Source organism: Mustelus asterias, chromosome 12, assembly GCF_964213995.1.
Source record: "Mustelus asterias chromosome 12, sMusAst1.hap1.1, whole genome shotgun sequence".
NCBI lineage: Eukaryota > Metazoa > Chordata > Chondrichthyes > Carcharhiniformes > Triakidae > Mustelus > Mustelus asterias.
In genome coordinates, this window is record NC_135812.1 from 72245444 (window position 1) to 72258483 (window position 13040).

The 13040-nt window shown below is 45.4% G+C and overlaps 1 protein-coding gene and 1 non-coding gene across 3 annotated transcripts in view; both read left to right on the plus strand.

Moving 5' to 3' along the window:
* Positions 1-10745, plus strand: part of ftr41 (finTRIM family, member 41) — a 31977-nt gene extending 21232 nt beyond the window's left edge. The window contains exons 8-12 of one of the 2 annotated variants that reach the window (XM_078225430.1): positions 2010-2120; positions 4020-4111; positions 6254-6347; positions 8032-8162; positions 10265-10745. In XM_078225430.1, coding sequence (XP_078081556.1) covers positions 2010-2120; positions 4020-4111; positions 6254-6347; positions 8032-8162; positions 10265-10363 — 527 coding nt within the window. In that variant the 3' untranslated portion in view covers positions 10364-10745. The remainder of the gene's footprint in view (positions 1-2009; positions 2121-4019; positions 4112-6253; positions 6348-8031; positions 8163-10264) is intronic. The other variant, XM_078225431.1, reaches the window with a different exon arrangement.
* On the plus strand, positions 8562-8632 carry trnag-gcc (transfer RNA glycine (anticodon GCC)). The gene has a single exon. It is a non-coding gene; the product is annotated as a tRNA-Gly (tRNA).
* Positions 10746-13040: the final 2295 nt, after the last annotated feature.

Consider the following 13040-nt stretch of genomic DNA (forward strand, 5'->3'; position numbering starts at 1 on the left):
GTAAATGGCGGGGGGAGAGGGAGAGTGGACCCTGGGTTGTGCTGTTGGTGAGACATCAGTCTTTCCCCTATGGGAACTGAGTTCAAATCCATCCCAGCTTGATGAACAGGGAGCCTGTTATGCTTGTAAGAATCTTGGGCGAAACGTGTTTCTCGGTTCAACCCCTGGCAAGCACAAAAATTGAACCACAAAACTGTTCCCATTTCAGCGCAGAATTGTCAGTCTGACTGAGACATGCGACGTGATGGCTGGTGTGAGAAATGGAAGGCATCAAACTGGTGTTTTAACAGCACCTTGATGAACATAAAATGTACTGGGGAATGAAAAGCCGTAATGTCAGGGAAACACTTACTGCGAAATTGCTTTGATGTGTGAATCTGCTAACATCATTTCTGTATGCAGAGTCCAATAAATGTCATAATATATTCTGAGGCAAATGGCTCTTTACATCAGAAACTTAAAAATCAAATAAAACGTCCCTCTTTACAGTATGATTTGTTTCTCTGCTGTTGGCAGTGGGCTGTTTACACGATGTGACTGCACAGATGTGCTTACTGTTGAAGTATCGTAGAGAAGCATTGAGGTATGACTCCATGGAGCAGAGAGATGTGCATTTTCATCACACGGTGGCCTATTATTTAATGATGTGTTTGACATAATTCATCACCTCATTAATAATTGACACAGAAATGGGGAAAATAGAAGCAGGAGTAGGCCATTCGGCCCATCGAGCCTGTTCCGCCATTCATTCTGGTCATCAAATTCAATACCTTGATCCCTTTAGCCCCAGAAGCTAAATCTAATTCCTTCTTGGATTCACGCAATGTTTTGGCCTCAACTACTTTCTGTGGTAGTGAATTCCACACATTCACCACTCTCTGGGTGAAGAAATTTCTCCTCGCCTCAGTCCTAAAAGGTTTACCCCCTATCCTCAAACTATGACCCCTTGTTCTGCATTCCCCCACCAGCGGGAACATTCTTTCTGAATTTTTCCAGATGAAGTGTACTACAGGGAAACCACACCTTAAACAATCTTAATTAAACAACAGATACATGCGTTCAAGCCGTGCCCCGTGCAAAGTGGTGTACGTACATTTATAACCTGTTCAGAGCTGGTGTAACTATAGGCAGTTCTCAGTTCGCTGGTCTTTTGGAATTGGGAGGAGGGGAAGCTATGTGAATGAGCAGTGGAGGATTTTGGCAAGAGGTTTACCTGAAACAGATTAAACAAAATCCAGGTAACTCTCACCTAACAAAAGCAGTCAGCATTAGGCCACTATTTTGGTTAAAGCTTCATAGGAATCATAGAGTCCCTACAGTGCAAAAGGATGCCATTTGGCCCATTGAGTCTGCACAGAGAACAATACGACCCAGGTCCTATCCCTGTAACCCCACCTAATCCCCCTGACACGAAGACGCAATCCCACCCAGACCTGTTCCCCGTAACCCCAGGTGTTTACCCCGCTAATTCCCCAAACCTACACATCTTGGGACATCTAAGGGGCAATTTAGCAAGGCCAATCCACCTAACCTGCACATCTTTGGACTGTGGGAAGCAACCGGAGAACCTGGAGGAAACCCACGCAGACACGGGGAGAATGTGAAAACTTCACACAGACAGTGACCCGAGGCCGGAATTGAGCGTGGGTTCCTGGCCCTGTGAGACAGCAGTGCTAATCACTGTGCTGTCGTTTTGATTTGATTAATTATTGTCACATGTATTGGGATACAGTGAACAATATTGTTTCTTGCGTGCTACACAGACAAAGCATAGCACATAGGGGAGAAGGAAAGTTGAATCTGGGTTACAATCTTTGAGAAAAGCAACATCAAGGCTGAGTTTTCCACTATTTTAGCCCCCACTATGTCCATTTTGAATGAAATGTACATGATTTAGAAAATCAGAATGTGTATATACGAGTTTTTATTCCCCAAACGCAATTGCTGGAAAAATTCAAAAAGACATGACATTTGTTTTAAAAGAAAGGATTTTGTTTTTTGTCTCTTAGCTGCTTTCCAGTCTTTGCCAAATGATGCTCACAGGCTCATGTCCTGGCCTTCGTCAACCTCAATAGCCAACGCTCATGGTCTTAGGGGACTCCCAGGCAATCAGCAAAGGGGTAAGGATGGAAACATTTTGTATAGAGAGTGAAGCATTACAAACGACTTGCGGCACGGTGGCACAGTGGTTAGCACTGCTGCCTCACAGCGCCAGGGACCTGGGTTTGATTCCCGGCTTGGGTCACTGTCTGTGTGGAGTCAGCAAGTTCTCCCCGTGTCTGCGTGGGCTTTCTCCTGGTGCTCTGGTTTCCTCCCACAATCCGAAAAATGTGCTGGTTCGGTGGATTGGCTATGCTACGTTCTCCCTCAGTGTACCTGAACAGGTGCCGGAGTGTGGCGACTAGGGGATTTCCACAGTAACTTCATTGCAGTGTGAATGTAAGCCTACTTGTGACTAATAAATTAACATTACGTTACATTTATTTAACACTTTTTGCAACCTCAGGACATCACAAAAGTACTTTGCATTTAAGAAAATGCCCTCATGGTATAGTCACTACTGTTACGTTGTAAGCAGTGCGACAGCCAGTTTGCGCACAGCAAGATCCCACCAGCAAGATAATGATCCAATCATTATTTTGTTTTGGTGATAGTTGAACGATGAATTTTAAGGCCAGGACATCTGGGGGACTCGCTCTCCCTTTTTTAAAGTAGTGTCTGGGGTCTAGTTCACAGAGGGTGGCTGGGTCCTCACTTTAACATTTCACCTGAAAAAGTGGCACCTCTGGCAGTGCAGCTCTCCCACAGTACTACACTGGAATCAGAACTTGTATTATGTGGACAAGTCTCTGGAGTGGGATTTGAGAATACTGTCACTGCACTAAGGCTGATAGTGTACAACATTGACCATGTGAACAAAAAGTAAAGTGATTCTCGTAAGGGTTCCATCGCAGTTGAAGTGATCAGAATATATCCAATTCATAGAATCATAGAAACCCTACAGTACAGAAAGAGGCCATTCGGCCCATCGAGTCTGCACCGACCACAATCCCACCCAGGCCCTACCCCCATATCCCTACATATTTACCCACTAATCCCTCCAACCTACGCATCTCAGGACACTAAGGGCAATTTCTTTTTTTTAGCATGGCCAATCAACCTAACCCGCACATCTTTGGACTGTGGGAGGAAACCGGAGTACCCGGAGGAAACCCACACAGACACAAGGAGAATGTGCAAACTCCACACAGACAGTGACCCAAGCCGGGAATCGAACCCAGGTCCCTGGAGCTGTGAAGCAGCAGTGCTAACCACTGTGCTACCGTGCCGCCCAATTGGTGATATTAAATTGTCAGTTTACTATTTGTATTGTGATTATTCCTATATTTTGTGGAAACAGTAGCCGTTTGTTATCCTTGTTATCCAAGCTCATCCCTCTCTTTCATAGAATGGAATCATAGAATCCCTACAGTGCAGAAGGAGGCCATTTGGCCCATCGAGTCTGCACTTACCACATTGCCCCTTAGTGTCAGGGGGATTAGCAGGGTAAATATGTGGGGTTACGGGGATAGGACCTGGGTAGCATTGTGATTGGTGCAGACTCAATGGGCCAAATGGCCTCCTTCTGCACTGAAGAGATTCTATGATTCTTTTAGTAGGAGAGCCTAGAATCTGAGGGCACAGCCTCAGAGTAACTGAGATGAGGAGGAATTTCTTCAGCCAGAAGATGGTGGATCTGTGGAATTCATTGCTACAGTAGGCTGTGGAGGCCAGGTCATTGAGTGTATTTAAGACTGAGATAGATAGGTTCTTGATTGGTAAGGGGATCAAAGGTTAAGGGAAAAAAGGTGTAGACTGGAGTTGAGAAACTTATCAGCCATGATTGAATGGCAGAGCAGACTCAATGGGCCGAATGGCTTAATTCTGCTCCTATATTTTATGGTCTAAAAGAGAAATGTAATAAACTTTGTTCTTTATAGTAAATTCTCAAGCCTGGAAACACCATTTTTGTATTTCAGGTATGATGATGAATGGTCGTTACACCATTGCTTCTTGCAGAGCTCCTATTGTCCTACCAGCAATCCCTCTACCAACCCGGATTAGGCACCAGGTATCAACGGTCTCTTTGCAAGAACTTCTGCTCTTCAGGAGTGTGATTAGGTTTAATTTGTTTGGCTGCATTCCATTTGGTCCAATGAAATGATTTTGGTCACACTTCCTAACTTGAGAACAGTTCAGAGCATTTCAAACTTGCGCGCGTGACTGATACTGCAGAGGGGCTTTTATTTAATCCGGATCTTGAATTTTGGTGAAGGGAGGCACATGTTGTCGAAGCTTTTAGTCTTGCACCCATCAGGACAAATGCAAGAATGCCAAATTTCAAACAAACAAATTTATACTGCAGGGGAAAGGGGTGCCCATTGGCTGGCAAGTTGACTGTGATTGGCTGAGATGTTGGCATGGAGAAATCAGTGGGGAAACGTTAGGCTCCCCAGGTTCCTGGATAACTCAAAAAAAGGCACAATGTTTGCACGTATTCCTTTTGTTTGCAGAGGATGGGCCCCACTGCACGAATGTATGATATTTCTAGCAAATGTAAATGAGCTTGACTGGGCGGGATTTTACGGCCTCGTGCGGGTGAGACCGGAAATTCCCGCCTGAGGTCAACGGAGATTTCTGTTGTCGGACCCTCGGCAGCTCCGATTCAGTGACGGGTGAGGTGGTAGAGTTCTGGCCAATATAGAGGTTTAAAGCATGGAAACAGGCCCTTCAGCCCAACTTGCCCATGCCACCCTTTTTTTTTAAACCCCTAAGCTGGTCCCAATTGCCCGCATTTGGCCCATATCCCTCTATACCCATCTTACCCAACTAACTGTCTAAATGCTTTTTAAAAGACAAAATTGTACCCACCTCTACTACTACCTCTGGCAGCTTGTTCCAGACACTCACCACCCTCTATGTAAAAAAAATTGCTCCTCTGGACCCTTTTGTATCTCTCCCCTCCCACTTTAAACCTATGCCGTCTAGTTTTAGACTCCCCTACCTTTGGGGAAAAGATATTGACTATCTAGCTGATCGATGCCCCTCATTATTTTATAGACCTCTATAAGATCACCCCTCAGCCTTCTGTGCTCTAGAGAAAAAAGTCCCAGTCTATCCAGCCTCTCCTTATAACTCAAACCATCAAGTCCCGGTAGCATCCTAGTAAATCTTTTCTGCACTCTTTCTAGTTTAATAATATCCTTTCTATAATTGGGGACCTTTCCAAGTGTCTTAAATTATCTTAAATTAGCTATTAGTGTAGCTATGAGCACACTCAGCAAGTGTTGCCCATTCATGGAATCTCATCTAACAGTAGACGTTTTGTTTTATACTGATTTACAACCTATAATCTTTCTGATTTGACAAATAATGTCTTCATGTCAGCAATAAGGGACACTGGGTGGAATCTTCCGTTCTTGGCCAGTGTCTCGCTCGCTACCTAAAATAGTGGCGAGATATCTGTGCTGACTCTGAGGAGGGAGATGGGTATCCTCTGCTCATCAGGCAGTTAAGTGAACAGCAGTGGCCTTCCTCCAGACTGTGCAGATTCCGGAAGACGGCTCCCGCCTGTCCAGAACTGCTGGTCAGTCAGGGGAGGAGGCGGCGGTGGTCGCTTTCAGAATAATGCTCCCACGATCATGGAGTGTGAGAGCTAGGGAAAAGACAAATTCTGTTGGGGAGGGATCTCACAGTGTGGGGGTCACAGGGAGAGTGGGGCAATGGATGTTGGCAGTGGCCTTCCCCCAGTCACATGTCCACGCCCGCGAACATGTACAAATTAATACAAATAGAGGGACTCCGCCACCTTTATAGGGGCAAAGTACAGCAGCAAGCATGTGAGGCCATCCGTCATCTTTATAGGGTCAGTGTGTAGCAGGGAGCATGTGAGGCCGCCATCTAAATAGGGTCAGTGTGCAGCAGGAAGCATGTGAATCCGCCATCTTTATAGGGTCAGTGTGCAGCAGGGAGCATGTGAATCCGCCATCTTTATAGGGTCAGTATGCAGCAGGGAGCTTGTGAATCCGCCATCTTTATAGGGTCAGTGTGCAGCAGGAAGCATGTGAATCTGCCATCTTTATAGGGTCAGTGTGCAGCAGGGAGCATGTGAATCCGCCATCTTTATAGGGTCAGTGTGCAGCAGGGAGCTTGTGAATCCGGCGAGTGCATAATCTGATTAAAGTTCCATTAATTCTCTCCTGTTATTTTCCAGCCACAACAATGTAATACATCAGTGAAGGAGCAGGAACCTCTCACAGCCACCATGCTTTCAGCACTCCCCTTCCAGGAGCAGAAGCAACTATTGGGTATGTGAAACTCAGTGCTGGTCTCTCTCTTCCACCCCCCCTCCCATTGAGGATGGGGATGTTTGTGGAGCCTCCTTCTCCTTCAGTTACTTGTTGAATTGTCCATCGCCATTCACAGCTGGATGCGGCAGGACTGCAGGGTTTTGATTTGAGCCATGGGTTGTGGGATCGCAGAAGTTAGTTCACAGTCCCCCAGATCAGGCTATACAGGGGGAGGAGGTTGGGAATACAGTATTTGGCAAACAGCTTTAGAAAACAAAATGAAAGCTGCAGTTAACTTTCCTTCTTCACATTATATTCCATCTACTTTACAGCTCCACTCCATTCCCCAGCCAGTACCATCTCAAACCACTGAGGTAATCTGACTAACACTACTAGTTCTGTCAGAATCAAAGTATTTGCAACTATCTTCAGCCAGCACTGCTGAGTGAGTGATCCATCTTGGCCTCCTCCTCAGGTCCCCAACATCACAGACGCCAGTCTTCAGCCGATCTGATTCGATTCACTCCCAAGTATAAAGAAATGGCTGAAGGCATTGGATATTGCAAAGGCTATGGGCCGTGACAATATTCCAGCAATAGTACTGACAACTTGTGCTTCAGAACCAGCCACGCTGTTCCAGTACAGATACAACATTAGTGATTATCTGACAATGTGGAAAACTGCCCAGGTATGTCCTGTCCACATAAAGCATAATCCAACCCATCTCCCTCTTTCACACGGATGATCCCAGGAATGGTAGGCCTGACATACGATGAACGTCTGAGGATCGTGGGATTATATTCATTGGAGTTTAGGAGGTTGAGGGGAGATCTAATAGAAACTTACAAGATAATGAACGGCTTAGATAGGATGGACGTAGGGAAGTTGTTTCCATTAGCAGGGGAGACTAGGACGCGGGGGCACAGCCTTAGAATAAAAGGGAGTCACTTTAGAACAGAGATGAGGAGAAATTTCTTCAGCCAGAGAGTGGTAGGTCTGTGGAATTCATTGCCACAGAGGGCTGTGGAGGCCGAGACGTTGAGCGTCTTCAAGACAGAAATTGATAAATTCTTGATTTCTCGAGGAATTAAGGGCTATGGGGAGAAAGCGGGTAAATGGAGTTGAAATCAACCATGATTGAATGGTGGAGTGGACTCGATGGGCCGAATGGCCTTACTTCCGCTCCTATGTCTTATGGTCTTATGGTCTAACCCAGTGAATTAGCACGAGCTGCCCACTCTCGATCATCAGCAAAGTGATGGAAGGGGTTGTTGACAGCATTGCCAAGCTGCAATTGCACAGTGGTAACCTGCTCACTGACACTCAGTTTGAGTTCTGCTAAAGCCACTCAGCTCCGGATCGCACTACAGCCTTGGTTCAAACAGGGTCCAAAGGACGGATTTAAGAGTCGAGATGACAGTGACTGCCTTTGACATCAAGGCCACATTTAACCAGCATCAAGGAGCACTAGCGAAACTGGAGTCAATGGGAATTGGGGGGAAAATATTTTGCTGGTGGTTCAAAAAGGGTGGCTCACCACCACCTTCTCCCAAGGATGGCTTTGCCAATGGCACCCACATCCCATGAAAGAAATGTTCCTATGAAACATGAAAAAAGAAATCCTGTTTTATTTTTGGTTTTGCTGCAGGAGTTTCATTGCTATTACTAAGACCCATCTTCTGTCCTGTGAATATATATTCAGGTGAACGTCTTTTCCCGTTGATACAAATTCTACATCCTTCCATGGCGGGAAAAATCACTGGAATGTTGCTGGAGTTGGATAACTCGGAATTATTACAGTATTTGGAATGCTCGGATTCCCTTCGTTCTAAGGTAACCTTGAAATGGAGTAATTTTGTCCGGGATGGTCGCAACCCATGTGGGTGGGATTTAAATCCACTTGAATAAGCGGAGTGTGAATATAAAAATCAGGTTAATCGTTTACAAATATATTCATTTAAAATAAGATTAATTATTTGATCACCGAGATGCGTTGAAATAATCCGTCCTTATGAAATAATCAGGTTTGCGTGTTTTAAAATAATGCTTCTATATCTGTGGGAATGAAGAGCCATGATGTGGAGATGCCGTCTTGTCTGCTTTCTTGCATGTTTGTAGAAACTTGATGTCTGTGTCGATATGCGCGATCTTCTTGGAGATCCTCTCCACTTGGAGCCGGCAGTTTGCGGTGTCCATGGTAGTCATGATGTGGAGATGCCGGAATGAAGAGCAGCATTGGTAGATCAGTGGTAGAATTCTCGCCTGCCACGCGGGAGGCCTGGGTCCAATTCCCGGCCAATGCAAAGCCCCTTCCTTCTTTCTGGGCGGCATGGTGGCACAGTGGTTAGCATTGCTGCCTCACAACGCCAGGGACCCGGGTTCAATTCCTGGCTTGGGTCCAGGGCCTGCCGTATAAAAGGGTCAGGTAATGAGTTCCAGCTCTGTTACCAGGAGAATTCGTACTCGACAAGTCCCACAGGGAGATCAGTCAGAGATTTCCCCTGGACCTCATAGGAGTTAGAACAAAAGAACAAAGAAAATTACAGCACAGGAACAAGCCCTTCAGCCCTCCAAGCCTGCACTGACCATGCTCCCCTACTGAACTAAAGCCCCCTACCCTTCTGGGGACCACATCCCTCCATTCCCATCCTATTCATGTATTTGTCAAGACACCTCTTAAAAGTCACTATCGTATCCGCTTCCACTACTTCCCCCGGCAGCGAGTTCCAGTAACCCACTACCCTCTGTGTAAAATAAAACTTGCCTCGTACATCTCCTTTTAAACCTTGCCCCTCGCACCTTAAACCTCTGCCCCCTAGTAATTGACTCTTCCACCTTGGGAAAAAACTTCTGACTATCCACTCTGTCCATGCCCCTCATAATCTTGGAGACTTCTATCAGGTCGCCCCTCAACCTCTGTCGCTCCAGTGAGAACAAACACTTCCCCATGATAGATGTCAAGCTAACTGGTCTATAATTTCCTGCTTTCTGCCTCCTTCCCTTCTTGAATTATGGGGTTCTATTTGCTCCTTTCCAGTCTGATGGAACCTTTCCAGAATCTAAATAATTTTGGAAAATTAACACCAATGGATCTACTATCCTGTTAGCTAACTCGTTTATGACCCTAGGATGAAGTCCATCAGGACCATGCAATAAAAGGTTCAGCTTTTTGACTTATTGTTTTGGGGTTGATTTGCGATGCTCAACATACATTCCAAATGTCTAAACCTAGAGTCACTCGTAATCAGAGTGAAACCGAACGTGATGTTTTGTCAATTGCAGGGTCAGACTCTCCCGCTAGTAACAACATGGCGGTTTCCTGCGCTGAGTTTAATTTATGTCAGCACGCTTGCTGACTTACAGAATTCAATTCTCAATGAATTTGTGATTTAATGTAGTTTGGACATAAGATACAAAGAGATTGTTATATCTAACAAAGTTAATCGTGTAACAGAACCATCATACATACCCATCTAATTGAACATTGAGTACCGTTTTGTTCTGGGTGAAGTTATGAAAATTGTTGGGGGAAACTTCTGCTTCTCAAGTGCTGGATGTCAGTAATTTATAGTGATTTAATTTGACTGTATATAGATTAACACTAGCCACCTTCCCCTCATTGACACCAGTCATAACCTATCTCCAGGGGCTTGTATTGATTCATGGCATGGCCATTGTACTTGTAAAGGAAGGAATCAGAGCCACGCTATATATAAATGTAATTCTTTATCTTGCTTCTGAAACTGTGAGCTCCCTGTTACTGGAGCTAAAAGAATTTAAGAACCCACCTTATTAACATCAGTCACATCATGTGTTCCGCGTAATCTGATTAATTATTCAATAATGCAGTTAAGGATGCCAATTGCATTAACTCCAGCATGCTCGCTGCTGCTCCTGTTATGCTTACCGTCTGTCCGCTCTGTGATCCTGCCCAGGTTGACGAAGCTGTGGTGGTTTTGCAGAGGCATCAGGCTCAGAAAGACTTCCTTCAGAGAGCCAATCTGGTCGCGCCTACCTCCAAACAGAAGAAATGAGAAGCGGGAAGCAGGCAGTTTGCACCAAGAAGCCGCCGTGTGGTTAGTTTACAGTAAGATCTTGAGACAACGGAGCAGATTAACACGCTGCACTTTCGTTGCCAAGTGTTCGAATCCAGCATGGGCCAAAATCTGACAACTCAAAGGGACTGTTGGTGAAGTTGGAAGCCGGTTGGTCAAGCATCCACCAAGCAAAACGGTCCATGATCCAACACTGGAGTTAGCACTGAACTCCCTGTCTCACTTGGAGAAGCTGGGAGGACAGTTGAGCATGAAGTTGTCTCACTTTATTAGGGAGGGAAATGTTTGTATGAATCCACAATTAAAGATGTGTAGTTGAAGCACAGAAGAGGGTTTTCCCTCTTCGTCTAGCCTAAGCTGCAGCAAAACTGGGAGTGCTGATACTGTACGTGAGAAACTGAAACCTCTAACATTCCCAGCACTTTGTTTTAAGGAATTATAGAATCTGTACAGCGCAGAAGGGAGGCCATTTGGCCCATCAAGTCTGCACTGGCTCTCTGAAAGAACATACTACCTAGCCCCACTCCCCTGCCTTATCCCCGTAACCTTCCAAATTCTCTCTTTTCAGATAGCAATCCAATTCCCTGTTGAATACCTCGATGGAACCTGCATCCACCACCCTCTCAGGAAGTTTAATCCAGACTCTAACCACCCACTGGGTGAAAACATTTTTCCTCACATCATTTCTATTCCTTTAAATTCACCATCAGAAAGGGGAGTTTTTAAATAGTTGCATATATTTTTAAAAACCATAGGCAAATACATTTTTTAAACTTTAATTTTTTTGGTGGAGCCAGCATCACTCTCCATTTACACAGTACATTTTATAAGTACAATTTAAAATGCTGTAAATGTTCTGCCTTTCTACTGTGAAATATATTTTTACCTCTGGGGACATGACTCTTAGTTTGAGAACTTGGAAGATTTCCAAATCAGTGCACCAGCTTGACTTGCAGCTGTCAGCTGTTGCCGGTGCTGGTTACAACTCCACAACCGGTGCTTACAAAGCGAGAGAGGGAAACAGCTGAGAGCCCCCTTCCTCACCAGGTATGTTCTGGTTGATTGGGGGTGTTTTCATAGAATCCCTACAGGGCAGAATAAGGCCATTTGGCCCATCGAGCCTGCGGTGACTCTCCGACCGAGCATCCGATCAAGGCCTACACCCACTCCCCCACCCCATTCCCGCAACCCTATGCATCCACCCTGCTAACCTACACATCCTGGGACACCAAGGGGCAATTTAGCATGGCCAATGCACCTAACCCGCACATCTTTGGAGTGTGGGAGTGCCCACACCTTCAGTGCGGATGGCTTGTTCACCGTAAGCCACTAGGTTCTCCTGGGGACTGGGGTCCAGTGCTGCACGTGGGTGTGGTACCCGTAGCATTCAGCTGGGCAATATGTTGCACTTTGTTCCAGTGTCAATCTTTACCTTCAGTTTTTGCATTGCTGCAAATTATGTTCAGGGTGGTGAAGATCTCACCCTTTTCTGTGACAGTGTTTACTAGTTGCCGTATAAGATTATAATCATAGAATCCCTACAGTGCAGAAGGAGGACATTTGGCCCATCAAGCCTGAACCAACCATAATACCACCCAGGGCCCTATCCCCATGTATTACCCTGCTAAGCCCCCTGACACTGACGGGCAATCAACCTAACCTGCATGTCTTTGGAGTGTGGGAGGAAACATGGGGAGAATGTGCAAACTCCACACAGACAATCACCTAAGGCTGGAATTGAACCAGGGTCCCTGGCGCTGTGAGGCAGCAGTGCTAACCACTGTGCCATGCCATTTTGTTGGAGTGAGCTCTGAAGAAGCTGATCGCAATACCTGTAGAGTCAAAGGACCACCCACTGAGTTGAAAATGGAGGAATTTTAAACCAACACACAGAAGCATTAGCATTTTACGCCAATATCTCATGCTCCAAATCTGACACCAAGGTGATAAATAGATGGGAACTTCACAAGTCCAAACTGCCGTGGATTTGATGGTAATGCGATCTTCCATTCAGGTCCAAAAGAATTATGTGACCACCTACAGGTTATATTATTTTTTCAAAAGGATTTTCAGCTCACCCATGCCTCCCATAGGACGATTTACCCTCTCCCATGGCGGGATTTGAGCCTGGAACACCCAGGGCTTCACTCTAGGTTTGTGGTTTCTCAGTTCAGTGACCTATACCACTAGGCCACGGGAGGAAACCACCTAAAGCTAATTATCAAGCAATGAAAATTGGCCAATAGACTAAAAACCTTTTGTATTTATTGCTTTTGTATGAGATTAATTACAGTTGAGGAAGTCCAAACAGTTGATCTTAGCTCAAGTCCTTCAGAAGGCCCTTGCGCATCCCAGCATCCCTCAATTGCTTTGTAAATGATTTCAGGGAAACTGAAACATGTGCTGGTGTGACAAAGTCATCTGTAATTGTGTCTTTTGAGAAAGTGGACGTTGCCACCAACTCCACTGAAGATACTTTTAAAACATGCCAGACTGTTGAAACAGTAAAGGTGAGACATTAAGGTGCAGGAATTTGAAGCTTGTTCGCCAAACCAGTCAGCTGTGATCTTTGGAAAACGTGCAGAACTTGAGATGGAATGAGGTACATTTAGAGAAAGTAGAGTTTGTCCCTTTTGTGAATCAGCAGAATACAGGT